Source organism: Tetrao urogallus, assembly GCF_951394365.1.
Source record: "Tetrao urogallus genome assembly, chromosome: 2".
In the NCBI taxonomy this organism is placed as follows: domain Eukaryota; kingdom Metazoa; phylum Chordata; class Aves; order Galliformes; family Phasianidae; genus Tetrao; species Tetrao urogallus.
This window is the reverse complement of record NC_136814.1, coordinates 31,570,768-31,595,516: the sequence shown is the minus strand read 5'-3', so window position 1 is coordinate 31,595,516 and position 24,749 is coordinate 31,570,768. Positions and strand designations below refer to the sequence as shown.

The 24,749-nt window shown below is 42.6% G+C and overlaps 1 protein-coding gene across 1 annotated transcript in view; it reads left to right on the top strand.

Moving 5' to 3' along the window:
- VIT (vitrin) overlaps nt 1-23,655 on the top strand; it is a gene marked incomplete at both ends in the record, with an annotated part of 28,199 nt that extends 4,544 nt beyond the window's left edge. The window contains 14 exons of the mRNA XM_079550592.1: nt 3,520-3,597; nt 5,060-5,140; nt 6,183-6,399; nt 7,059-7,102; nt 10,997-11,035; nt 11,132-11,188; nt 11,996-12,058; nt 14,700-14,747; nt 17,549-17,611; nt 19,647-19,794; nt 20,616-20,719; nt 20,822-21,048; nt 22,468-22,981; nt 23,477-23,655. Of these exons, the coding sequence (XP_079406718.1) occupies nt 3,520-3,597; nt 5,060-5,140; nt 6,183-6,399; nt 7,059-7,102; nt 10,997-11,035; nt 11,132-11,188; nt 11,996-12,058; nt 14,700-14,747; nt 17,549-17,611; nt 19,647-19,794; nt 20,616-20,719; nt 20,822-21,048; nt 22,468-22,981; nt 23,477-23,655 (1,862 nt within the window). The remainder of the gene's footprint in view (nt 1-3,519; nt 3,598-5,059; nt 5,141-6,182; nt 6,400-7,058; nt 7,103-10,996; nt 11,036-11,131; nt 11,189-11,995; nt 12,059-14,699; nt 14,748-17,548; nt 17,612-19,646; nt 19,795-20,615; nt 20,720-20,821; nt 21,049-22,467; nt 22,982-23,476) is intronic.
- Between the last annotated feature and the right edge of the window lie 1,094 nt (nt 23,656-24,749).

The following is a 24,749-nucleotide window of genomic DNA, read 5'->3' as shown; positions in this document are numbered from 1 at the left end:
ATATAGTCTGTCTTGCGCTGGGATGTGAAGGTTTTCTTCGTGAGTAAACCAACACATTTTCAGTGTACCTGTTGGATGCAATGACCAAGGTTCTCTGAGTTCCTAAATAAAATTAAGAATGCATAGTTTAATGATATATACATTTCAAATAAAAAACTGTTAACCCATCTCAAATCCATGTACAAATATACAAATAACATATTGCATTTGTACAAAGTACTGAATTAAGAAATTCTATTGCTGTATCCCAAATAAATTATGAAATGCTCCCTTCTCTCTTAGCCAGAATGTTGTGATATCTACCCAGCACAAGGAAATACATTTTAGTACTAAATCATTCCCCAGTACATACAACAGCTCACTGGATTCAGTGATGAATGTCACAGATGTTTTTGTAGGTTAGATCCTCTTTGCACTGGTTTCATATTATCTCAAAACTGCCTGAAATCATTCTGCCCGTACAAATACAGGGTCTAATTTACTTCACATACAATTTGTAAATCCAGCTTCTTGCTTCATCCAGACAAGGGTCCGTCTCTTGCTGGTCTACACTTCTGAAGGTTTGGGATAGGTATGACCAACTGATATTAGTTAACTGCATCATTTCTGGAAAAATCAACAGCTCAAGCAATGGAACAGCCACTAAAAATAAAGAAATGTTTTCATGTGAAAATTAGTGGACCTTATTTAATAAGGTCTTAGAAGCTGACCAAATTAAACTGCCATCTGGAGTTTGCATTAATATATTTGGATGCACTTTTTACAGCATTTTACCATGGGTACACCACACCATGAGAAGGATTTATTTTGGATGAGTATGGCTTTCCTGGAATAGCTGAATTGCTACTTGTACTTGCTGCTGTTTTTTTTCCAACAAACAGCACATTGTAATCCTGCTACATAAATAGGAAATAAGATCTTTTTACCTCAGCAGCTGCTCACTTGTCATCATATAAAACTGCAGGGATTTTTGATTTGTAGTAAAATATCTTTACTCTTAATTAATGAGTCACTATGACAGATGATACTAGAGAAAGTTAGAAAAGAGAAGATGAAAAATCTGCACACAGGTAGGCATGATGAGATTTGTCTTTCATGCCTCAATTTCAAGCATGTTGAACTGTCATTCTAATGCAGTGGAACTACATTACAAACTGCTTCAAGCATAAATCTAATATAACATAGTATGTTTGATACCACATTTCACATACAAGTAGGAAGGAAATTCTTACTAACTATACCTGCAGAAAATGTGGTAATCTTAGAGATAAATTCAGAAGATTAAATTCTCAGGAAGGCTGTGCCAACAGTTTATTTCCAGTTAGGATATTATCATGGAGAGTGTGATGTTTACATTATGAATAAATGTCCACACAAAAGTGCATGGAGGAAGAATCCTTAGGAGAGCTAGGCAATGAGGTGGCGTGATTTAGGAGCAGTGGGGAACAAGGTCTGCCCCCTGGGATTAAAGCAGCGAGCACACCAGGAGGTATGCAAATGCACTGGTATTCACTTTCAAGCACTGAATGCCTTGGCATTCAGCTGAATGGCTCCATTCAGTTTAGGGGGAGTTTGAAGCGAGTGGGTTAAGAAAATAGAGCCCTAAACCTCTGGGTTTCCTAATTGCAAATAGGCACAAGAGGGTGAGCCGCCACCATCCTATGGCTTGTACTTCAAACAGCCAGAAGCTGAGGTTTTCAACTCACATGTAAACCCATTTTCAAGTATGCTAAGCAAACTCTGACCTAGATTCAACTTTTTCCAGATGACATATCAGTGGAAAAGACAAATTACCATAGCTCCAGAAATCAGGGCCACATCCAGGTCAGGCTTCAGAGCTACCATTTGACAATATCCTATATGGGATGCAAGCTGATGTTTATCACAAACCACAGAGTCCAGGAGTAGCCAGCTTCCCCTTGGCAGATAGCTTATTTGCACAGTGAAAGTCTAAGTTTTCATGAGAAATCAGATTAGCTATAAGATTATTATGCTATTGCCACATCTGTGTGCCAATAACTTACCTGACAATTCTGAACTGCTGGGGATAAAGAAACGCATTTAGACATCATCTGCAGTCAAACATCTTTTTCACCTTTCTGCCAAATTTTGAAAAGAACTCCCTACTCCCGCTTAGCTTCTGAGGCCAGTTTTGCCTCTGTAAAAAATGGAAGTGAAGATCTGCTGTCCTTAACTTACTCCAGCTTCTATGGGAAACCCAAGAAAAAGGAAAAAGATCTTTGCAGCTTGTCCATGCATGTCAGTTGCCAGCTTGGCTTCTGAGGGAGCTGTGTTGACTTCAGTGGAGCTACCCCCAAATTATACCAATGTAAATGAGAGATGAAATAGATCCTTACACAATTGCCCCATTAGTAACTCTAAGCAACTTCTTCAAAGTAACTCAAAGTAACTTCTTTATTGACATCTGAAATTTCAGAGAGGAGTAAAACAAAGATTCTAGAGACATGCAAAGGGACATGAGAGAGACAGCCTGCTCCAGCACTCAGTCTGTACAGATGAGTTCTGTTGACTGTTGTTGGTCTCTAACTAGCCAGGATGACAGCTGAATGTTTACTAAAGGAACCACTAAGAACATAAGAGAAGCAATCATCAAAATTCAGGTTTTGCAGGAAGTGGAGGTAGGTCTAACCGAAGGTAGTACAGATACATGACATATCACATCAGTTTGTAGAGAGTCACCAGGGAGTGGAAGTCCTTATCTATGCCACATCCAAGCTTGCAAAGTTATGCTTTTTCCAGCTCCTAGAGAGCAGAGCAGTCTTACCCACACTGAGCTTCTCTGCAACATCTTACATTCAATGATCCAGATATGCGTTGAGAATATAAAACTGTCCCAAGAAATGGAATTGCACAGCTACATGTACCAATAGAGATGGCATCTGGTATGGCATTATAAAGATTTGTGTTTTAATGCTTAAATAGGAAACATACCTCATTGTTTTAAGACAGGACTCTCATTTTAGATCTCAATATAGCTACCATATGTCCCCACACACAAGAAAAGCCTTCTCTCACTGTTATTACTGCAAAAGATCATTGCCAGAAATGGCATGTTGCAAAAGCAAGGTCTGAAAAGAATAGTGTGTGCTTGACAAAATGAATCCCACATCAAATACACTTTCTAGTTCAACTACATATTTGGGAGCTGGAAAAAGGCAACCCAGGGAGGCTGTGGGTTTAAGCGCAGTTTATACAGATGTTCTTCAGGACTGATTCTTTCACGCTTAACACCACGTGAGAGCAAAGAAATAAACTGAGTGACCTCTACAAATCCTTCCCAGGACTGTATTTACATGCTTTCTATCTTTTCTTATTATGCTGGGTTTCAGCATTGGTATTTTTAGTATAATTGTTTTGAGATTTCTCCATCAGATGAGAGAAATCCTCAGGAAAATGATGTGGACAGTGAAAAAGTGGGATCTGATCCTGAACACATATGTTAGATGGGAGGGTTTTGTGTGATATTTTGCAATGATTATTTATTTATTGATTTTGTAGAGGGCAAGCCAAGAAAAGGTGTGACATATCCATCAACTCTTGAATTCTCTTCCTCAAAGAGCACAGCTGTTAAACCTGGCAAGTAATTATGATCAACCTTCCCTTATATCTATACACAACTATCTGTTGTAGCATCTCAATTGTGTAATAAAGAAGATTTAATAATTGAGACTCTGAAGATAATGTACCCCTTACGTTCATCAGTGTTACTAATTACAGGCCCCTGTTCCCACCTATTTTCCCCTTTGCTTTAGATCTGTGAGTATGGTGTTGTTCTTGTTCTATCCGAAGTAAGTCTTCTGTGTTAGCTTTCTCTTAATGCTACTTGTGTAATCTCTTGGGACACTTGATGTGGAGAGTACAGTAATACATAATAATATTAACAATACAGATGGCAGTGCTCAGGATCTTTAGACAAGGATCATGTGGTAAGGAGTTATTCTGTTTAACTTGTCTCACCTGCCTCCCATTCTGTCAGATTGAACTCAGCTTAAATAATGTGTCAGTAATTCTACATCAAGATATATGTACAAATCCACACCTAGTGTAATGTAAATGCAAAGCAATTGTAAACTAAAGGCTGGGCTTTGAGTGATGTACACTCAAGCTGAACAACTACAATGTTTAGATGCCACTGTGCATGTGAGAGTCTAAAAACGAGGAAAGATCTCTGTACTTTCCTTCCAAGGACCAAAGAATAACGTAAAGGAGAAGAGCAGGACTCCAAACAACAGCCATGCCACCTTGGATGAATGCACCCATTGACAGGCATTTGAATACATGGGAAAGATGCTCATGTTCTTACATTACTCTTCACAGCGGATAAGCTCATGAAGATTTGAACTCAGCAAATACCAAAAGAGTCACAATAGAGAAGTAAAAGATATATATATATTTTTCCTCACATTCCTGAGGAAAAGTCTGGAATTTACACAGTTATGAAAAAAAGCACAAACAAATGTCATTTCCATGAAGAAGACACTTCATGTACACTTGAATATCAGCTACCACCTAGTGAGAATCTTGATCAGAAACTTATGAAAGGAATTAAATTATTTAAGCTGAGTAAAAATCACTTTTTCCTTCTAAGTGAGCCTAGGATTTGGCCCCATGAAGATCTGACGTCAAGCAAGAAAGAACTACATCTGAATGTGAATTAGTGACTGAAATACTACATGCTAGTTGGTATTCACCAGGCAGCCTACACACACCAGGACCCTGACTCACATTAATCTTATGAGGATTGGTTTATTAGTGGTAAAACCCCGTGTTTATTGCTCACTTCAGAAATTCTGTTGACATTGGCAGGAGCTTTTGGGCAGTTAGATGTCTAAATGAAGCACCGAAAACATGTGGCGACTGCTGTCTAGAGGCATTCATCCATCACTTTTTCTTTCTTAGCAAGGAAGCACTGATTAGACTAACCAAACTTTGTAATGCTAGGTGGTGGGATGCATCCCTTTGGGGACTGATAACCTCTTAATGGAAAACTTTATTTTATTCCAGAGCGCGTTTCTTAATGTGTTTCATTTTGCTTCAGTGCCTAAGAAGCCAGAGCAAGACCTAAAAGTTCCAAAGAGTGCAGCCACACCTGATACATTGGGGAAAGCCTCGGAACAAGGTAGGAGTTGGGAATCTTCATGTCTTTTTCTAAAGAAATTCAATTACATTTTTAATCTCTTGTTTCATTGTCCCTGGGCTTTCTGCTGTAGCATAAGCTCAGAGGTTCCTTGCTCCATGCAGCCAAAGTTACAGAAGCCACTGCTGTACCCACTCCCTGTTACTGCAGTACTGTCTTGCACAGGAAATATCCCTTTACCCTCTTCTCCTCCTTTTCTTAGTGCAGCAGCATGGAGCAGGGTACCGCTCAGCCCAAAGAGAGCCATTCACACTGGTTTTTCAGCTGAGTTGTTGTGTTTTTCTTCTGAGCTTGCTTTCAGCATCATCCCATTAAAACTGACAGAAATCTGAATTTTTCTCTGGCTGGCATTTGGTGGTAAGTAATCTACCAGACAGTTTCATGGTGATGCTTTCCAACAGGGAAACATCCAGCAGTAAAATGCAAGCTTGTACTGTGCTGCAATGAAAAGGCTGCATGAAGGCACACCACTTGTCATCCCTGGGGACACAGGCAGGGAGGAAAGGAGCAGGGATGAGATGAACATGGAATATATTTGAGGGTGACTTTAATAGATAGGTGATAGGTAAAAGATGAAGACTCTTCTAATATGCTAACTGGAAAGGACTAGAAGCACACTAAAAATTTTGCATAAGACTATTTAGGATGCACATTTTTGCAACTAGAATTGTCTCTATTCTCATGACAGATCATTTCAAAAGCGGTAGCAACTGTCAGCTGAGTCAAAGCGAGCTGAAATGGTCATCCCTGAGTGCTGCTCTCACCACAACTCTAAGACAAAGCCCTCCTGGCTCCTGCTCCACCCCTGTCCTGAATCCCAGAAACCCGTCCTTCTGGCAGTAACACTTCGGTGGTAGTAGGCAATGCCTACTTCATTCTGGTCTATGACTCAGAATTGCCATCTTTTATTCCAGATGTCTGTTGATTTCTATTTATACGGATTGTCAAAGAGTTCTATTATACTGAGAAAAGATGACAGCAAAACAATGGATGTAGCAGAGTGACCGTATCAATGTTCCTACAGGGGACACAGTCCACAAGATGTATCAGACATCACCGGAACCAATGCCAAGCACACAAATGGCAGCCACAACACCAACACCAACCCCAACAACCACAACCACAGATCCTTTCAGCACAACACCAAAGGCAACCACACCTGCAACAACAAGAATCACAATAGACTCAGCTGTAGCCAAGCCTCGACCTGGATTGCACAGGGTCAGGGATACAGGTCAGTAGTACAGATGTTTTCATTGCTTTCCTCCTGACTAACAGTTCTCCTAAAATTAAAGGAACAAGACACTCAGTAGAATATACCATTATTTAGTAGATCATTGGTACAGCCATTCAACATAGGCATATTATGAGTGGATAAAGAAATTAATTCCCACCCATCTGCTGGAGTTGTAGTATATCTCTGAGACACACATGGAAGTGTTTGTCCCACATCAACTCAATGTGGTTAGATTCCCCAATATAAGTGCTCATCTTCAGTAAGCAGAGCAATTACGGCTAGTCATTATCTTTAGCATCTATACTGATTCTTATGGGAAGAACTTTTCCATCTATAAACACTGTCATGATTATCAGGTATAGTAGTCAACTGTTTCTTTGATTCATATGTCTGGACTGAATGTTCAGCAAATAGGTTAAGATTCAGTTTAGATTTAACTCTGTGATAACTTCCAATAACTGAAAGTTGTAATACATGGTTTTCTAATAGCTCTTGGATTTTAAGGATGAAAACAATGTGAAGGAATCCCTCCTGTATAGTTTTTTCACACACCTGGTTTTCCCTAATCTTTTCTTCTCTTCATTTATTTTTATTCATACATATTGGTGTCTTTTTGAATGGTTCAGCAGATGAAAATCAAAATCTCTTATTTTTAGGTTCTAGCAGCGTCCACCCTGCATATTCCTCTGTGGCAGCTGCAGCATCAAGTAAGTACACTAAGGAATTATGTGCCACAAGGCATGCAGTGTGGTGTGTTTTAAGGCAGCAATGATTCAGTAACCTTTCAAGCCTCAGCAAATGCAGTGGTTGAATACAAGTCTGTATTTAAACTGAAAAATATATGCTAGGCCTGATACGTCAGAGATGTTGATCACTGAGAGTTCTGGGGAATCCCTTCTAGCGAATAACTGCAAGTGACAATACCTGCCTTGACAAACGCTGGATTTTTGCAACTCTTGAGAATTTTGTGCTGCTACAGTCAGATTTTCCTGTAGCATCCTCCTGTCTTACTCTCTTAAAGGAAAATTTGATTTACTTGTAAGATACATAGTACAGACAGTTGAATTGCTATTTAAACTTAGGGCTGAGAGCTCTGAAATGCCAACTTTAGTTTTTTCTGAAAACCTCAGGCTGTGGTTCCAAGCCTGGCATAAATGTGATGTTATTCCTGGCATATCACTTGTGTTTTTGACAACAGAACTGTGGCCGTTCAGAGCTCTACAGCTTCATCCAGAAGCCTGCCTCCATTCTAGCCCACAGGCTGCAATGCAAATACATAGAGGAGTTTTCTCATTCAATGGGTAATTGCTCAGTTGAGGATGGGAGAATATTTTCAGCTATTTGCAAGTTTCTGAGCATGACACTATTTTGAGGGTTATATAAAAGGGAGCTGGATTGGGTTTGGATAAAAGAGAGCTGGAAGATTTCATATTATTGCTATTTTTGAGTGCCTTGAGCTTGGTTCTACTCTCACACATGTAAATGTGGCTGTACCTACAGCTGAGTAATTCAAAGCCAGAATACATGGCAGGCATCTTCTGGTTAATTCAGGTCTTGAAGGAAAGCATCATTAAGTCAAATTCAACTGTGAGCCCAGAAGTCTCCTACCTTGCTACTCTTACCTAAGAAGCCTGCCCACACCAAAGGGGCACCATGAGCATCCTCATTCATCAATTCCACATACTAGGAATAAATGACCTTACACACCCAACAGAGCACATGCCTGCCCTGCTCTGGGATAAGGGCAGGAGTTGGGAAGTTAATAAGTCAAATGTGCAGGTATGTGCATGGCACTATGTACAGAAGTGCAAGCATATTTCAAGCAGTTTGATTTCAATGGAATCTGAATCATTTTGTATCTAATATGCCTGTAAACCTGGTCCTGCTTGTTTCTCTTTTCTCTATTTCACAGTCCCATCAGCAGGCACAAAAGAGGCGATAACTTTCTTCGCTGACAATTAGGAAAACCTTTTTGAGGTTCCCCAAGCAGTAAGAGGTGCACGTTGAGAGTGAACTTTTGACAGCACTGAAGTCAGTGGGAAGGCTATGTTTGTCTTAAATAAGACCAAGCTTTGAGCCAGAAAGCAGAAAGATTAAAAGTAATTCTAAAAAAATTACTCACTATTTTAAGTATTTCTTCATTGCAGTGTAGTTCTGCTTCTCCACAATTTTCTTCACTGGACTTCTACTAGATACAAATTAACTGCCAGAAGATTATAGGGATGAGATTTAGGGACAGGTTCCTGTGAGCTGGAGAAATAGAGGAGACATACATCTGTATAAACAATGAATGTACAGATGTTTATAGTTATGAAATATACCAGAGAGTTCAGCTATGTAGTTATCATACCAAAACAGAACAGATAAAATACTTACCCACATCCTGGGCTCACTATGAAACTCCAGGGGAGTGAATCTCCAGAAGAGATCCTTCCCCACTGTAGTCAGCTTTTAAATGGGTCTAGGAGAAGTGGAGCCAGGCTCCATCCCTTCCAGCAGCACGGGTAAATTGCCTTCACCTGTGCTTCTGTGGCTGACTCATTGCTCATCTCAGGTGATCAATCAGAGGTTCAGGCTGTGATTCAGCAGTTTCCATACATCTGATTTCACAGACTCGATTTTTAGGACTACTCAGTATCCATCTTCTTGAATTTTCCTGATTTGTTCATGATTCTGAAGGAGAAGGTCTGGATTTAAAAAAAAAAAAAAAAAAAAGGAGGGAAGAAAACGAAGTTACAACCACATACAAAGTAGTTAATGAGCTTTTTCTATCTGAGGAGCCTTTATAACTCACTCATATTATTCAGGCTGGAGTTTCTAATGATGCTTTTGGTTCTGCACTCTGCCCTGCTCAGTTCAGCCTCACCTCTTTTCTTTTCAGCCAGTGACCTTGAGCTGGGTGCTACCTACCACAACCTTTCACCCTCAACTGTGACTTAGCACAGTAGCAAGAAAAGAAAATAGGAAGGGACTGGAGGGACAATAGCATTATAAGCAACATAGAAAGCTCTCATCCAACAGTGTGAAACCATCCTGGCTCATAGGAGTGGAATGCACTGGATAAGGACTGCACTGGGGGGGAAACAGGTGGAGCCTGTTTTTGGATACAGCCTTTTCTATTTGGATGCTTAGTCCGCCAGGGATGCTGACTAAGTTGCAGAGGGAATTCATATTTCTTTAGTTGAGTAGCTGCTCATCTTCATCATTTTCATCATTTGTGATGAATTGTGATGGCTTGGCACCATCAAAAGCAGCACAGAAAGCAAACCAAGTGGGTAACAAGTGTGGAAACAGAACAAAAATTGTGGTGCACAGGACTTAGAAACTGATTTCTCTCTTACCCTCATGTGCACTGTTTCGAGTGGCCTTGTAAATACTAACACTCGGGCAATCCCAAACTAAGGCAAGCTTTCAGGCTCAAAGTTAATTTTCTTCCCGTTCTTTGGTACATACCTATCTTGGGCATGAAAAGAGCACCCAACTCTACACTGTGCTGCTGCGTAAGTAGATCTCGCTCTCCAGAACCAAGAAGTTATCTTATGCCGCCTGCAGATCACCTGGACACAGAGCTAGAAGCCTACAAAGTTTAAAAGCCTAGCAGGGGAGCCTGTTATTTCCCAAAAAAGGATCTCTTTGCCTTTTAAATTTTCATAGTCTCTCAGGACAGCTCACATAAATCCCATCAAAGGGCTTCCAGTACTCTGTGAATGTTCAAATTTGGGTAATGCATGCATTATTTGCTGTCACTTAATTTTGTTATATGAAGCCTGCAAGTAGCAGCAGTTCCTGTTTTCTTAGACAACCATTACAAATGATCTCATTTATGATATCCTATTGAGAAATATCTCATGGGACCATTGTTCTCAGAAGTCAGCTAAAACATTCCTACTAATTTCAGCAGGCCTTGGAATGTTAACAAGCTTCTGAAGAGCAATTAATGAAAAGAAAAGCATGATTGAAGACGATCTTCATCTGCAAGTGCTTTGAGAATTCTGTATTTTTGAACAGTGGGAGTTTAATGTATTAACACAATCACATTAAAAAAGCATTTTGTGTAGACAGCAATGAAGACATTTCAGACACATTAATTCTCCCACATTGTTTTTGTTATTGTTTCATTATTTACAGTCTGCCTGCTTGCTTGTATCTACTCACTGGCTCTTGTCTCAGATACTAAGCTCTGTGCAGGAAGTGTGGTATCTGGTCTGGGTTTTGTTTTGGTTTCTTTCTAACATTCTTCACACAACTGGATAGCATTGAAATAGAAATAAGAACAGATGAGCTTGAGCAATTGAGAAACAAAACTTATTAAGGAAAGCAAATCAGAACAGTAACTAAAAACAACTTAAGTGCAAAGCAGAAATGATTAAAATCGTACTCATAACTGAAGTGAATGTTAACTAATCTAACTAGGCTGAACAAGGCAGTTTTTCTTTAAGCTGACTTAAAATGTAGTTTTAACATCTGAAAATGGATATCAATGAAAGCTCTCTGTCTGTGAGCAACTAACTCTCATAGCAATAAAATAAGATTCAGGTAGCAGTAGTTCTGCACCAAACATGGAGTACAACTGACACTTCTTCATTTTGATGTCCACTCAGGACAAGTTCAGGCTTCACAAGGAAGAGGACTGAATACAGGTATGTATTGAACCAACTAGCTGGATCTTTATTGCTAGAATGCTATAAAACTTTGTCTTTCAGTTCTATTTGCTAACCAATGCAATATTTTCAAAGCATTCAGGGGCACTTCCACATCTGCAAGTAACAGGAATATGTTGCAACCCAATGCAGGTAATGCAGGTAATCAATCACTTTTCTTATTTCTCCCCATCACTCACCTCTAAAAAGCACATATTACTGTAGTTATTGCACAGCAATAGCATAACTTCTAGAAACAACAAATAAAAAGGAATGATTAAACTTAGAATTGTTCTCAGAACAATATCCTAAACCTATTTATATAGGTACTTTATAATACTCACTAATGCAAAACGTCAGGAGAACTTGTGTCTTGGGGTCCATAGGCCTAACTTCAGAGGAATCATAGAATCACAGACAACTTGGGTTGGAATGGACCTTAATACCAACCCAGCTCCAACTTCCTGCTGTGGGCAGGGCTGCCACCCACCAGCTCAGGCTGCCCAGGGCCTCATCCAACCTGCCCTTAATTGCCTCCAGGGATGGGGCACCACAGCTTCTCTGGCAGCCTGACGATTTCTTTCAGTTTCCACCTCCTGAGCATGGTCAGCATCTCAGGACCTGCTGCTTGTTGCTCCAGTGCACTAGAGAACTACAGTATCTACTAACATTTAGACTCCTTTCTTCTGCTTTTGCCACTCTCCCTAAGCTTGTAAATTCTTCCTTTTTTTTTTTTTTTTTTTCTCTTGTTTGTTTGGGTCTTATTTGTTGGTGGTGTTTTCTTCTTTCTTCTTTCTTCTTTCTTCTTTCTTCTTTCTTCTTTCTTCTTTCTTCTTTCTTCTTTCTTCTTTCTTCTTTCTTCTTTCTTCTTTCTTCTTTCTTCTTTCTTCTTTCTTCTTTCATGCTTGTCTATCCTGGCCAGATGGCATCTAACCTCCATCTCTCTCTCACACTGTGCAGGTATTCAGCGCCAAGAGCCTGTTGCCACCATCCGCAGGCCTGCCGGGTCTCCAGCCCATCTGGGTGAGCCAGACTGCTAAGTGCAGTCTGCCTTCTTTCTGCCTTCTTTCATGATTTTAGTAAGCCTAAATTAACCCATATGCTGGTCTGCAGATGAATTCTCTGTGTACTGAAGGGCCAGCCAGCAGCTTCCAGAATGAGGAGTCAGTGGACAGATTGGACACTAGTGAGCTGTTGTTTCAGGCTGCAGGAATCAATTTCTACCACAGTGTTTATAATTTACCTTATTTGTTAGTCAAAATGAGGAATAAAACCTCAGCCCTGTGCAGCCTATCAGGTCTATGGTAGAGATAAATTTTCTGCTGTTCCTGTCATTCTCGGGAACCTCCAGACTGATTGCAACACGGGGATTGTCTTAACAATGATTAGTTGTCTTAAACATCTTTGATGCATTTCTTCTTTCCCAGCTGTGCAATTCACCATCCACTTCATCAGCAAACAGTCCTCTCAGTGGCACTCTGGAAGGCTGCTGGCAATTTCAGGTGGCTCCAGAGCACTCAGGGGTGCTCTATTCTGTTACTTTGTTTTAACATTATTCCTGTTTATTTCAGTCTATTTCTGTTCCTTCATTTCCATCCATGTTTGTCTTCCTCATGTTCTTTTGGCCATACCAAAATCACAGCCTTTTCTTTTTTTTTTTAAATCTCATAATTGTTAAATTGTTATCTTCTCTCAATCCTCTTTGCCATGTCAAAATCCAGTGCCCATCATCACAAGGGAAACAGGTGGGCAATATGTACAATATGTACCCATGCAGAACAGCAGAGCAAACACGTTGCCTGTAAAAGTGCCTAACAGAGCAGTGCTTTGTTATATTATTATATTACACTGTGTACAGGAGGGAGAACCTGGTATGGCAGGGAAATGGGAAGAGCCCTGTGATGTGCTGACTAAGCCTCAGTCTGTCCAAATCTTTGCCAGAGGAGCAGGGGAATGCTGTGCTGAATCTTGTTTAAATCAATCACAGTTTGTTCCCACCTTACATATCTGAAGACTTCCCAAGATGACTGCAAAGCACAATTATTCCATAATGAACAACTGTTTTTACAGCCACGGAGCAAGAGAAAAAAATCCCACAAACATATACTTGTTGTATTCCCTATAAGCCCTGATCTTTTCTCAGCCTGGGTCCTGGCAGCTCACATGAGCTGCTTCCAAGCAGCCAATTTTTCTCACGGTCAAAGGGAAATTCCTGGACAACTCCTTGCTTTCTTGGAAAGGAGAGCTGTTTTTCTTGATCCTGCAAAGCGAGTGCGCACTGCTCAGCAAACAACAGCTATTGAGCTGTGCTGTCAAGGAGCTTCTCTATTCAGCTCAGGTTAGCAAAAAGATTTGCTTGGAAAACACCCATCCTGACACACCATTTGTTTGCTTGGCTTCTCCCTGCCTGCTCTCAAGAAGGCCCCACGTCCTCCAACCCCTTGACAATTATAGATCTTTTTATATTGTTTTAAATATCAGTCTTGTAGTATTTTAAAAATCAACCTTGATTTTTGTGGGCATTATCAAGCAAAAAAAAGAAAAACTTTAGCTATTTAAAAGAATACTCTTTTTCCTTTCAAAGGAACATTTAACTGAGAGCTTGCTCTGTGATGTGTCTAGGACTACATCCAAGCATAGAGCTTTTGCCTGGATTCATGAATCACACAGATTTAGTGCATTCTTCATCTCTGCAGCCAGATACCCAAATCCTTGGCACTTGTGCTTGTCTTCATTCAGGTCTTCTCACTACAGAAAGTTTTCAAAGGACATGAGCTGTGGGAAGACTGCTCATAGAAGCCCTACACAAGCCCTCCTCATTACCCATACACAGCAATTTGGAAGGACCCACAGTTATCTGAGTCAGTTGTTCTAGAGAAGAGTAAACCTAGAGTCCACCATTACTCCTACTGACAAAAAAACAGTCTTTTCCTGGAGTTACTGAAAAACATGACTTTTCTGAGGTTATATAGTCAGATAAGCTAGAGGAGCCCGCACTGCAGTCACAGTGAGGTGGTAATCTCACAGAAAGGTCAGTGTTTCATGGGCCAGAGGACATTGGTAAACCACAGCTCCCTTTTCTTTTTTCCAGACCAATATATGCTTCACCCATTGGCTGTAATCTGGAGGATGCCAGCCACCAGTCTAGTTGGGGAAGCATTATTTTTTGGAGGAGTACTTTTGGAGGCTCCAAAAACAGACAGCTGGGGTCATATTTATGAAAGCATCAATTTGGTTGGAGTTTTTACACGCCTGATAGGCTGCAAACAAGATTTAGACACCTTCTTTGTCTTTGCAGGTTCAAGCTATACAGAAATCAGTAGACTGCAGATTTCCAGTGGGAAACAATCTAGGGAAAGCAAAAGTATACTGAAGTTGGTATAATTGTCTCAGTGTCAGTTCAGTTCTGAGGAACATAACCAAAGCAGATCTAAAGAGGCATACTGAAACATAAAACAGATGAGAGCTCTGGAGCCAGTGACATGAGCCTGCTAAATGTGGCTTGAAATGTGTCTGTAAAGGTTTCCAAGTTTTCTGATTTCCTTAGCTCCTTCTCATGAATAGTGATTCACTATATAAATTGGCTTTTCTAAACTGAGCTTTTTAATCTCCAGTGATTCCATTATTTTCAGTAATACTTTGTCTTTTCTTCCATGTATGAAAGCAATGGAAACAGACTTGTGGAAACCTGGACTGAGCTTTTTTGACACAGGTAAATATTTAAAGCATTTGGTAACCAGACTGGGAATTATTGTTTTCCATCGCATGTGGGGAAAGCTCACGCTATTCATCAGGCCCATGGCATTGCTGATAACAATCTCATTCTAAGAAGTAATTATGGTATTTAAGATGACAAATGAGGTATGTCGTTTACATCTTAGTAGTTAAAATTATTTTGAGCCTTCATCATTCTCAAGTTCCTGCCAAAAGTGAGAGCAGAACAGATGAGCTCTGCAAAGAATTGGCAGTTGTACTGCAGGAAAGAGGTTCTAGCTACTGAAATTCACTTGTAAATAAGAAGGTATTTTGGGAATGCCACCGCTGGCGCTGGGAAAGCAGTCTAGAAATGCCATCAATGAAAAAGATGGCAGATTATTCTGATGCAAATGTACTTAAGAAGGAAGGGCATTCAGATGAGAATGGTGGATTAAAAAATAGTGGGCATTACTGAAATTTTCTAATGTTCTAGCCTTTAAAAGTCAAAAGACAGCATTTTTAGAAGTACCGGTGAGTAAGAAAAAAAGCTTTACATTTGAAGCAGGCTTAAGAGGCAGATCAAGACTTGAGAAATTCTTAGCCAGGTGCAGTTTGCAAGTGCACATTCCACACATTCAGTATTTAAGGGATCTCTTTCCGTAAGAACATTTAAAGTAGACTATGCAAAGTCTACTATGCAAAGTCCATGCAAAGATATGGCAATTCATCACAGCGTGCTCTTACTAGGAGCTGGACTGTCCAGTATAAGGTGTCTTTTCCATTACCAGTTTTGCTGCTGGAGAGAGCTGTGCCATGTTGGTGGCCCTTGCAAAACCATCCCCCCACACACCCAAAGCCGAGGTGTGACTAATCCTCCCACTGGCTGCTACCAGCAGTGTTGCCTATTTGCATTAGTTTGCAAATCCAGTGGCAGTGGCTCTTCAGTCAAAATTTGCATAATCTCAAACGTGAACAGATTTCCCTTCTCCAGGGGTGGCACTCTGAGCCATAGAGTGAGCATGTTTCTATCCAGCCTTCAGTGGGTTTAATTAGAAAAAGCTGCAGCACAGTGTACAGGGCCAGTGGTGCAGAGGGGCACCCTGAGACACCAAATGACAAATTGCATTGAATGCAATGAAAAGTTGAGTGTGGGAGAAGGGATGTTGTATCAACAGTTTCTCAGAATCTGAAGCGTCCGTGTGATAAAGTCTGATGAATTCAGATTGTCATTTCAAAGGAATGGTTCCTGGTGTGCATGCAGTCACTGCTGTCTTGCTGAAATGAATGGGGAGTTTAATCAGCATAGACAGCTGTGACAATCAGTGAAGAGAACTTTAATTAGCATGGAGTAGGCTACCCATGCAGTGAGTTCAAATTCCCATGGCAGTAACAACCTTAAAATAGACTGGCAGAATCCACAGATTCTGACCACCTCCCCAATTAGTGGGGAAGGTTATTTGGTGGGTGACCTTATTGTTACAGTGAGCACAAAGCAGCTTGCTGACCCACAGCCTCTCAGAACAGCTGGTGGCACCAGCAGCCAGAATGAGGAGTGCCATGGTGCTCAGGTGCACCGTGCTGACAGAGCTCATGGCAGCTTTAGGTATGGACTGCAGATTTTATTGAGCACAGACACACATGTGAGGGAAATAGCTGTGAATTAACTTCCCCATAAAGTTTGTCTGCTAAAATGAGAGGCATGTGTTAGTATCTAACCTCACAACAGCTTTTAATCCATCTGTTTCATGACCTGCAATAAGGTAAGCAGAAATGCAGTATGTATGTGGTGCCAAGCACTACGTGTTGGAATGTAGTGCTGCAAGGTGGAATGTGGCTTTGGTCTGCTACTGAGGGAAATTACACACCTGTGATTAAAGGCAACACTGGAGTACACACAGTCATAAGGACAAGTTGCTGAGTATTTCAGGTTTTAAAGAAAAAAAATGAACATAAATGAAATGGGGCTAAACTTAGTCCCTTTTCCTACCTCTTTCATATGGGAACACCCAGTGTCCTTCCCAGGGCCAGGCACAGTGCCCAGCCAACACAGTGTCCTACCCAGTGACAGATGCCGGGGGTGAGAAAGGCAGAGGGCAGTCACACAGGAATGGAACTGGCAGGGCTGGCTGATCCCTGCCGCAGAAGGTATCTCCCTCACTGGCAGCTGAATTTAGAAGTGAGATGCCAAAGCAAGACTTCTGCCCAGTAATGTCCCAGCAGCATGCTATAGCTACGCACAGGGGATCAGCTGCCAGGTCTGACACCAGTTTGAGGACACAGCCTCAACAAAACCTCCTCTCCTGACCCAAAACTGCACACAGCTTCATCATGCAGGGAAAACAGCTCCAAGCAGTTGTATTCTTGTGCTCATTCCCACGAGAGGTGAGTTGGTAGATGTAAATAGAGTGGAAGGTAGACTGGTGGGAGTTGGAATTTCCTGTTTTCTTGAATATTTTCTGCACTGTTATGGCTCAGTCATTAATAACTCTGGCAGCCAGCTCAAGTGGTGCACAAGCTCAGAGCTGTTACAGCTGCCATCAGATTCTGGTAATGCTCTTTGCTGATGTCCCTTGGCCACCCACTTTACACATGCAGTGCTCACATACGGGGGCTGCTGGCTGCCCTGGCAATAGAGATGGTTGAGGTGAGTTGCCAGGACTTGCTACCCACCCTCACTTCCCTCTTACATTTAGCATCTTCAGACTGCAGGTGCTCAGCAGCAGCCCAGGGGCTCCCTCCAGGCACCCCTGCAGACACCCAGAGCTGGGGCAGACCAGCACACCTCAACAGAGCCTCTCCTCTCCTCTGTTTCTCCAGGTTTTGCTTCAAAGGAGGAACTGAACTTGAAGCCACTGGAGACAACCTCCCAGGGGAACCCAAGTATGTACATTGGAATTAATGTCATAATTACACAGTACCATTTTATTAATTACCTACTACTAGAAGGGATTCAAATTAAATAGCAACTACGACTTTTTAAAGAAAACTTAAGATACTAAGGAATACATTTTCATCTGCAGAGGATCAGCAAGTGCTCTCTGCCAGTCCCTCTGACAGATACAATTGGTTTTGCTTTTCCAAGAAAGGCATTTCAAGATGTAGCTTACCTGGGTGTCAGGATGATGGCTGCTCGCTGCTCCTGTTCAGGGTGAGCTCAGCTCCACGCTCTGGGCACACACAGCTCCTCTCAAGGCGTTGCGATGGTGCAGGACAACAAAGCAATGAGCTGCAGCCAGGGATGGGCAAGCAAACCCTGATGACCGCACACACTCCTGTGGCCACACAGGCGCTCTTTCTGATGCGGAGGGCGGGAGGGAAAGAAACCGCCTGAGAAATGGACGCAGTCAGGAGAGAGGTTCTGTGCCCCGGCTGGGGTGCTGAAGGAGCATTGAGGAGCCCTCCATCTGGGGATGGAGATGTCACATGCTCTGAAAAGCAAGCCTTGCAAAGTCCTTTGTAATTAAAGACAGGTTTGCCCATTAACTCATCTTGAAATGAGGCCCAGACAAGAAGGAGGAAGGGAAAGCAAACCACAAATGCAGAGATGGGATCATCCACCTCTTCAAGGGAATCCTCCCTGGCAGAGGGGCTCACCTCCTGCTGACCCCAGGGCCTCCTGTGCCCTTCCTCCCACAGCTGAGCGCTCACTTTTGTCTCAAGTCCTCTTTACCTTAAATGCTGAACCAAGCATTCCTGTATCTTCAGTTGCTCCACCTAAAAATCTTAATATGTTTTGTCTCATCAAAAAATGTCAAATACACCTTATAGAAGTAACAGGGAGGAGAAGAAAAGGAGAAGGATGCCCTTGGAGATTCAAAGTCACTGTAGGAAAGCAGAGCTCAGTACAGCTCCCTACAGAGCACACGTAAGCAGAGTTCTGCTGCTGATCAAGTGCAGGAACACTTCTACCATTCAAATGCAGTGAATTAAGTTGGAGCAGGCATGTAAATCTCAGATCCCGTTAGCTAAGAAACTTCCACTATGCATGTGGACATCCCATGAGGTATTTCCCTTTTAAGGCCAGGAGATTCAGGAAAATTTGGCCCCTAATTAAGGTATTATTTGTTTTGGGTTCCCAGCCTTGCCTCACTCTCTGCTGCTGTGAAAGAACATGCTTTTCGGTCACGCTTCTCTAATTCAGCATTATTAGAATTAAAAAAACAGACAGCTACGGGAGAAAGAATTGAAAGTAATGAGATGGGAGACAGTTGCATAAGCCAGTAGGAACAATTGGCACTTTGTCGCCTTCAGGCTATCTAATGATTAAAACACATGATTTTGGACAGTCTGATTGGTAGGAGACATCATCGGAGACAAATCAAGAGATACAGACGGCAGGAGAAAACAGTAGCGCTCCAGTGAAGCCAAATTTTGCTCCACTCCTAGTCACGGTTCAACTGACAAATGTTTCACCACTAACGTGAGGAGAAGTAGAGGCAGGCTGGTAGGGGCCACAGTTAGCACATGCAGAAGCACAAAGATCAGGTTCATCTGAGTAACTAGCAGGAAGAGTTTGAGTACAGACACAGCTTTTATCTGAGTCAGGCAACACCAAAATTGTGCTGCTGTACACACACAGGTGAAACCCACAGCTACTTTGGGAACAACTGAAGCTCAGGTCAAACACGGAGTGGGAGCTGCTGTCACCACCTCACCAGCAGGCACAGCACGGGGGCAATGACAGCCACCTCCTGCCCCACACACTGGCTGTCCCCAGGTGCCCAGGGACACCTCAGGGTGGCTGTTGACAAAACAGGCTCAGGCCAGCCACTACGTCATCATCAAAAGCATTTTAGTAGAGCTTGTGCAGCAGGAAGAGTCACCAGGTGCAGAGTTTTTAGGCCTTTGCTCTTCAAAAGAAGCACTACTACTAAAAGGACCAAAACCATTTTCCCTGCTTTGTGTCTCTCCTTAGGCTGCAAGGTGGATTTGTCCTTCTTGATGGATGGGAGCTGGAGCATTGGTAAACGCCGCTTCCAGCTCCAAAAGCAGTTCCTCATTAACGTGGCTCATGCCCTCGGCATCAACAATGCTGGGCCTCTGATGGGCATCGTGCAGTACGGGTAAGGGCCACCTCTGCACCCAGGCTACAAACCTAGCTCTGTTTCATTATTGCTGTAAATGAGAATTGTAATACTTAGAAACAGTTGTTACTGAAACACCCTCTAGAATTCCACTAGTGTGGCCTCATTGATAATTTATCTTTTCATCCATATTCACAGCATGGGGACTTCTTTTTGTTATTACTGTTGGTGCTTCCATGCTGTGACCTCCACCTGTGGTTACGCTGTGCAGGAGCTGCTGGATGCAGCACTCCTCTCCCCCAAGGAACCCCAGAAGATAACGGGCACAAGCATATCAAAGAACAGTGTCAACCTGCCTTCACAACCTGTTACACTCTTTGCTTTGAGAAGGTCTCCTACCCCTGCCTGCCGCCTTCTCCTTTTTCTGTCAGTCTGTGGGAGCAGTCAGGCATTCAGCACACTTGCTAGAGACAAGCCATTCCCATCACCGTCGATATACACGTAGCTGGAGCATGCTAAAGCTTGCCAGAGGAAATTCAGGATGGGTATTAGGAAGAATTTCTTCTCAGAAAGTAGTGAGGCAGTGGCACAGGCTGCCCAGGGAGGTGGTGGAGTCACCATCTCTGGAGTTGTTCAGGAACTGTGTGGATGTGGCACGGAGGGGCATGGTTAGTGAGCATGGTGGGGATGAGCGGTTGTTTGGACTAGATAATCTTGCAGGTTGGAAACAACCTTAATAATTCTACAATTCCTGCTCACTCCCAGGAGCAAAATAGGACAGAAAGCTCTTACAGCTTTTGTACCGCTGTATGCAAGGCAAAAAACCTGACAACTGCTTCATGTTTCTTTCCATCTGCCAGTGATGACCCTTCCACAGAATTTAACCTGAAAACGTACACCAGCCCCAAGGACCTAAGAAACGCCATTGAGAAAATCCCTCAGAAAGGCGGACTTTCCAATGTTGGTAGGTTACGGGCTGCATGCACACCCTCAGCATAGGGAGGGCTCCAGAGCCTGGAGTGCTGCCAGCCCTGTAACTTATCCTCAATCTCCTCTTTCATTTCAGGAAAGGCACTTTCATTTGTCAACAAAAACTTCTTCTCGGATGCTAATGGAAACAGAGGTGGAGCGCCCAATGTGGTGGTGGTAATGGTGGATGGGTGGCCAACCGACAGGGTGGAGGAGGCCTCCAGGCTGGCCAGGGAATCAGGGATCAACATTTTCTTTGTCACTATTGAAGCAGCTGCTCAAAATGAGAAGCAAAATGTTATTGAGCCAAACTTTGTGGACAAGGTACTTACTGGGCTGGGCTCTGGCTGTACACTTGCCTTGGACTCTACCTTTTTCAAGTGATTTTGCACAGGGGCTTAAGCACAGTCACACTTATGAGACATTTCCCTTCCTTCTTACCACTCATGGTTACTTCTGGTCCTGCTTAGACTGTTAGGCAGTGCTGAAGTTAGAAAGGTGACCTGTCTGAAAGCTGCTAAGAACAAACTTTGGCTCACAGTAAAGCTCTGGTCTGAGGTTCATCATGAAGCAAATGGCTCTTTGCTGACCAAGCATTGGCACAAACCTGCAGACAAGATTTTCTGAATGTACAGCAGCATGACAAAGCACAAAAAAAAAAAAGAAGGAAAAAAAAAAGAGAATGCAACTCTTTGCACTATTAACAGTTGGCACTGCTCAATAGTGTCTCAGAGCAAGGTGACACAAGGTTATGGCAGGAGACATCTACGAAGTTCCAGACTCACTTGAGCTCAGGAAGCACGGCAGAGTTATCTGCTATTTTCAGAGAACAGATTCCTGCCTGAGCCACACTGCTCTGCCATGAAATAATTTCCATTAGTTTCAAGGCTGTTTCAGAACTCCGTTGTTTCTGGTCAGTGTTTAATTGGATTATAGCCTGATTTGCATTTATTTTTCAAAATGGCAAAGCTACAGTGAGTCTGTGTGAGCCTGCCAGAGAGCACAAGTGGGAGAATGCTCCATGCTTTGTGCCAGCCCTTGGTTTCTATCTACATTCACCCAAATCCCCCTGATCCTCTAACAGCTTCCTGCAGATCTGCTCCCTACCAAGTATTTGGTGATAAAAACAGACATTAACATGGTTTTTGTCTGTCTGTCCTTAATTATCTGGCACAGCCAGAACAACTGAGAAAGGCTTTTACACTTTTATCAACATTTCTTGTTCTTTTTTTTTTTCTGATTGTACAGCCAGGGAGAAACCAGCTTCAGCCTGAGGTTTCAGTCCAAGGCAGGAGGGTTTATCAGCAGGGAAATCCATCCTTGTTGCCCTAACCCTGGGAGGGAGGGAGCTAAAGTTGTCATCTGGCAAACGTTGGGGCTTCCAGGTGGAGCCACACAAACAGCGTCTCGGTGATTTGGATGCCTTCTCTACAAACAGTGTAACTTATCTCAAAAAGCTAGACAGGTGGCAACCCTGGTTATTACACTTCTTTCATGGCTATAATATCAGCTCCATCCCACAGCTTTAAAAAAGGGGAAGAGACGAGACAAGTATCTATAGAGAAGTATCTGTGATGTTATATTCACGACATTTCCCAGGGAACCAGATGGCAGCTAGAGGAGAGCCCGCTCCAGACTCCAGCATTGCTCTTTCCAAGAGCCTAAATTTACAGTTTAGCTAAAATCCCAGTTGAAACAAGCAGATTGAATTTCCACTGCATTCGTACTTGTGGTGTTTTGCAGGCAGTGTGCAGAACAAATGGCTTCTACTCCATCATGGTGCCCAGCTGGTTCAGCCTCCACAAGGTCGTCCAGCCCTTGGTGAAGCGGGTCTGTGATATCGACCGGCTGGTTTGCAGCAAGACGTGTCTTAATTCAGCCGACATCGGTTTTGTGATTGATGGCTCCAGCAGCGTTGGCACCGGCAACTTCCGCACAGTCCTCCAGTTTGTAGCCAACATCAGCAAGGAGTTTGAGATTTCGGACACGGACACCCGTATTGGAGCCATTCAGTACACGTATGAGCAAAGACTCGAGTTCAGCTTCGATAAGTACAGCACAAAGCAGGACGTGCTGAGTGCTATCAAAAGGATCAACTACTGGAGTGGTGGAACCAGCACAGGGGCAGCCATCAGCTATGCCTCTGAGCAGCTCTTCACCAAATCCAAACCCAACAAGAGGAAGATCATGATTCTCATTACAGATGGCAGGTCTTACGATGATGTCCGAATACCAGCCCTTACAGCTCACCAAAACGGTAAGTTCTACCATCATTATCTGCTCCTCCATACCTCCACGTTTATTTGGGTCAGAGAAATACATTCTGCTGTGATGCAAAGTCATTGGATGAAACCTTAGGAAGGAAGCATAGCATCCACTCTGGGGTCTCATCAAGTGCTAAGCAAGATCAGCATCTGAATAAGGAACTTTCTGAAAGTAACACAGAACTAGAAAGATGCAGCTAGACCTAAGAGATTGCAGAGGATTTCTAATGTCTCGATAACATTTGAAGCGAGCTTGGGCAGCTCCACAGCAGACACCAGGCATTTCTTCCATTTTGACAATGCCACCTTTTTTTTTTTTTTTTTTTTTTTTTTTTTTTTTTTTTTTTAATTTTATTAATTAAAAACTGGAATTCACTGCCAATTTTTTCATGGCCTAGTAGTTATGTCTGCAGTATTGGTCTTAACCAATCAAATGTAATGTAATTAAAACTTTTATGCTCACCCTTATCTCTTGGGTTTCTTTCCAGGAGTTATAGCTTACTCCATTGGAGTTGCTTGGGCTGCTGAAGATGAGCTGGAAGCCATTGCAACAGATCCAGATAAGGAGCACTCCTTCTTTGTGGATGAATTTGACAACCTCTACCAATTTGTTAATCCTCTCATCCAAAACATTTGCACAGAGTTTAACTCACAGCCACGGAACTGATGGAATGGAACAGGCCAGGATCCTTGGGCGTCATGCTGAAAACACACAATGCTACAGGAACAATGCCAGCTCTGAGCTCAACAAATACTGGAATTATTTTTCTTTGGCACTTTCCAGTTAATGAGGTCGATTGCATCTCTGTCTTTATGTATGATAATGCTCTGTGTAGGCTACTGATTTTTCCCCTGCAGGCTTCAGAAACTCTGATTTGGATGGAATAGAATAACAAGCAGGAGACATCAAGGGGGGAGTAAATGGAGCTGTTTGGAAAGCTGTTAACAGTATAGAGCCTCAGCTTAGGTGATTCCCACCTCAGGGTACGCACAAGAACTAAGATGTACCACCTGCTTCCTGCAGTGGCCAGGACTCCCCAGAGAGCTGCTACACTGCTCTGCTGCTGTGGTAGAAGCTCCTCCCTCTGACACTGCCCATTGCTCACAATCCAGGATAGGACTGACATCCTGAAATCCCAGGCACATACTGGGAGAACAGTGTGAATTCAAGTATTGAGCTTCATCCAAACCCAGAGACCAGAAAATCAGCAAGCAGCCATAATTGGGCTGTGGGACCCACATCCATTTGCCAGTCCCCATAAAGCTCCAGATCTGCAAAGCAGCCAATGCAGGGGCTGGATCTCATCTCCCACAGTGCTGCATTAAATGTGCTTAAACAACAACAACAAAAAAAACAATCTTGCCCCCGTAGCTCACTTACACCATCTTTTGCCATCCAGCTCAAGGCCTTTGCAAAGCAGGAGAGCCACGGAGGCAGAAGAGGCTCCTTCAGTAAAAACCGTGGGTTTCAGTTGCTCACTGTCTGAAAGGTTTCTCAGATCCCCACTGCTCTATCACCAAACATGGCACAGTTAGAACAGCTTACAGCAGACTTTAGCATGAGGATAATTATTCAAGAGCCTTTAAAGAGGCTTAAGAGGAAAATATCTTAAAGCTCTGTATTACACACTGGGAAAAGCAGTATTTCTAGCATTCACAGGCACCCTCTTCTGAATTTGGTGTGGACTTCTGTTGTATGGATTGATTTCAAGACACGCCTTTACAGCCCCCATGTTATTCAGAGTACGTGGCTGTTCTGTC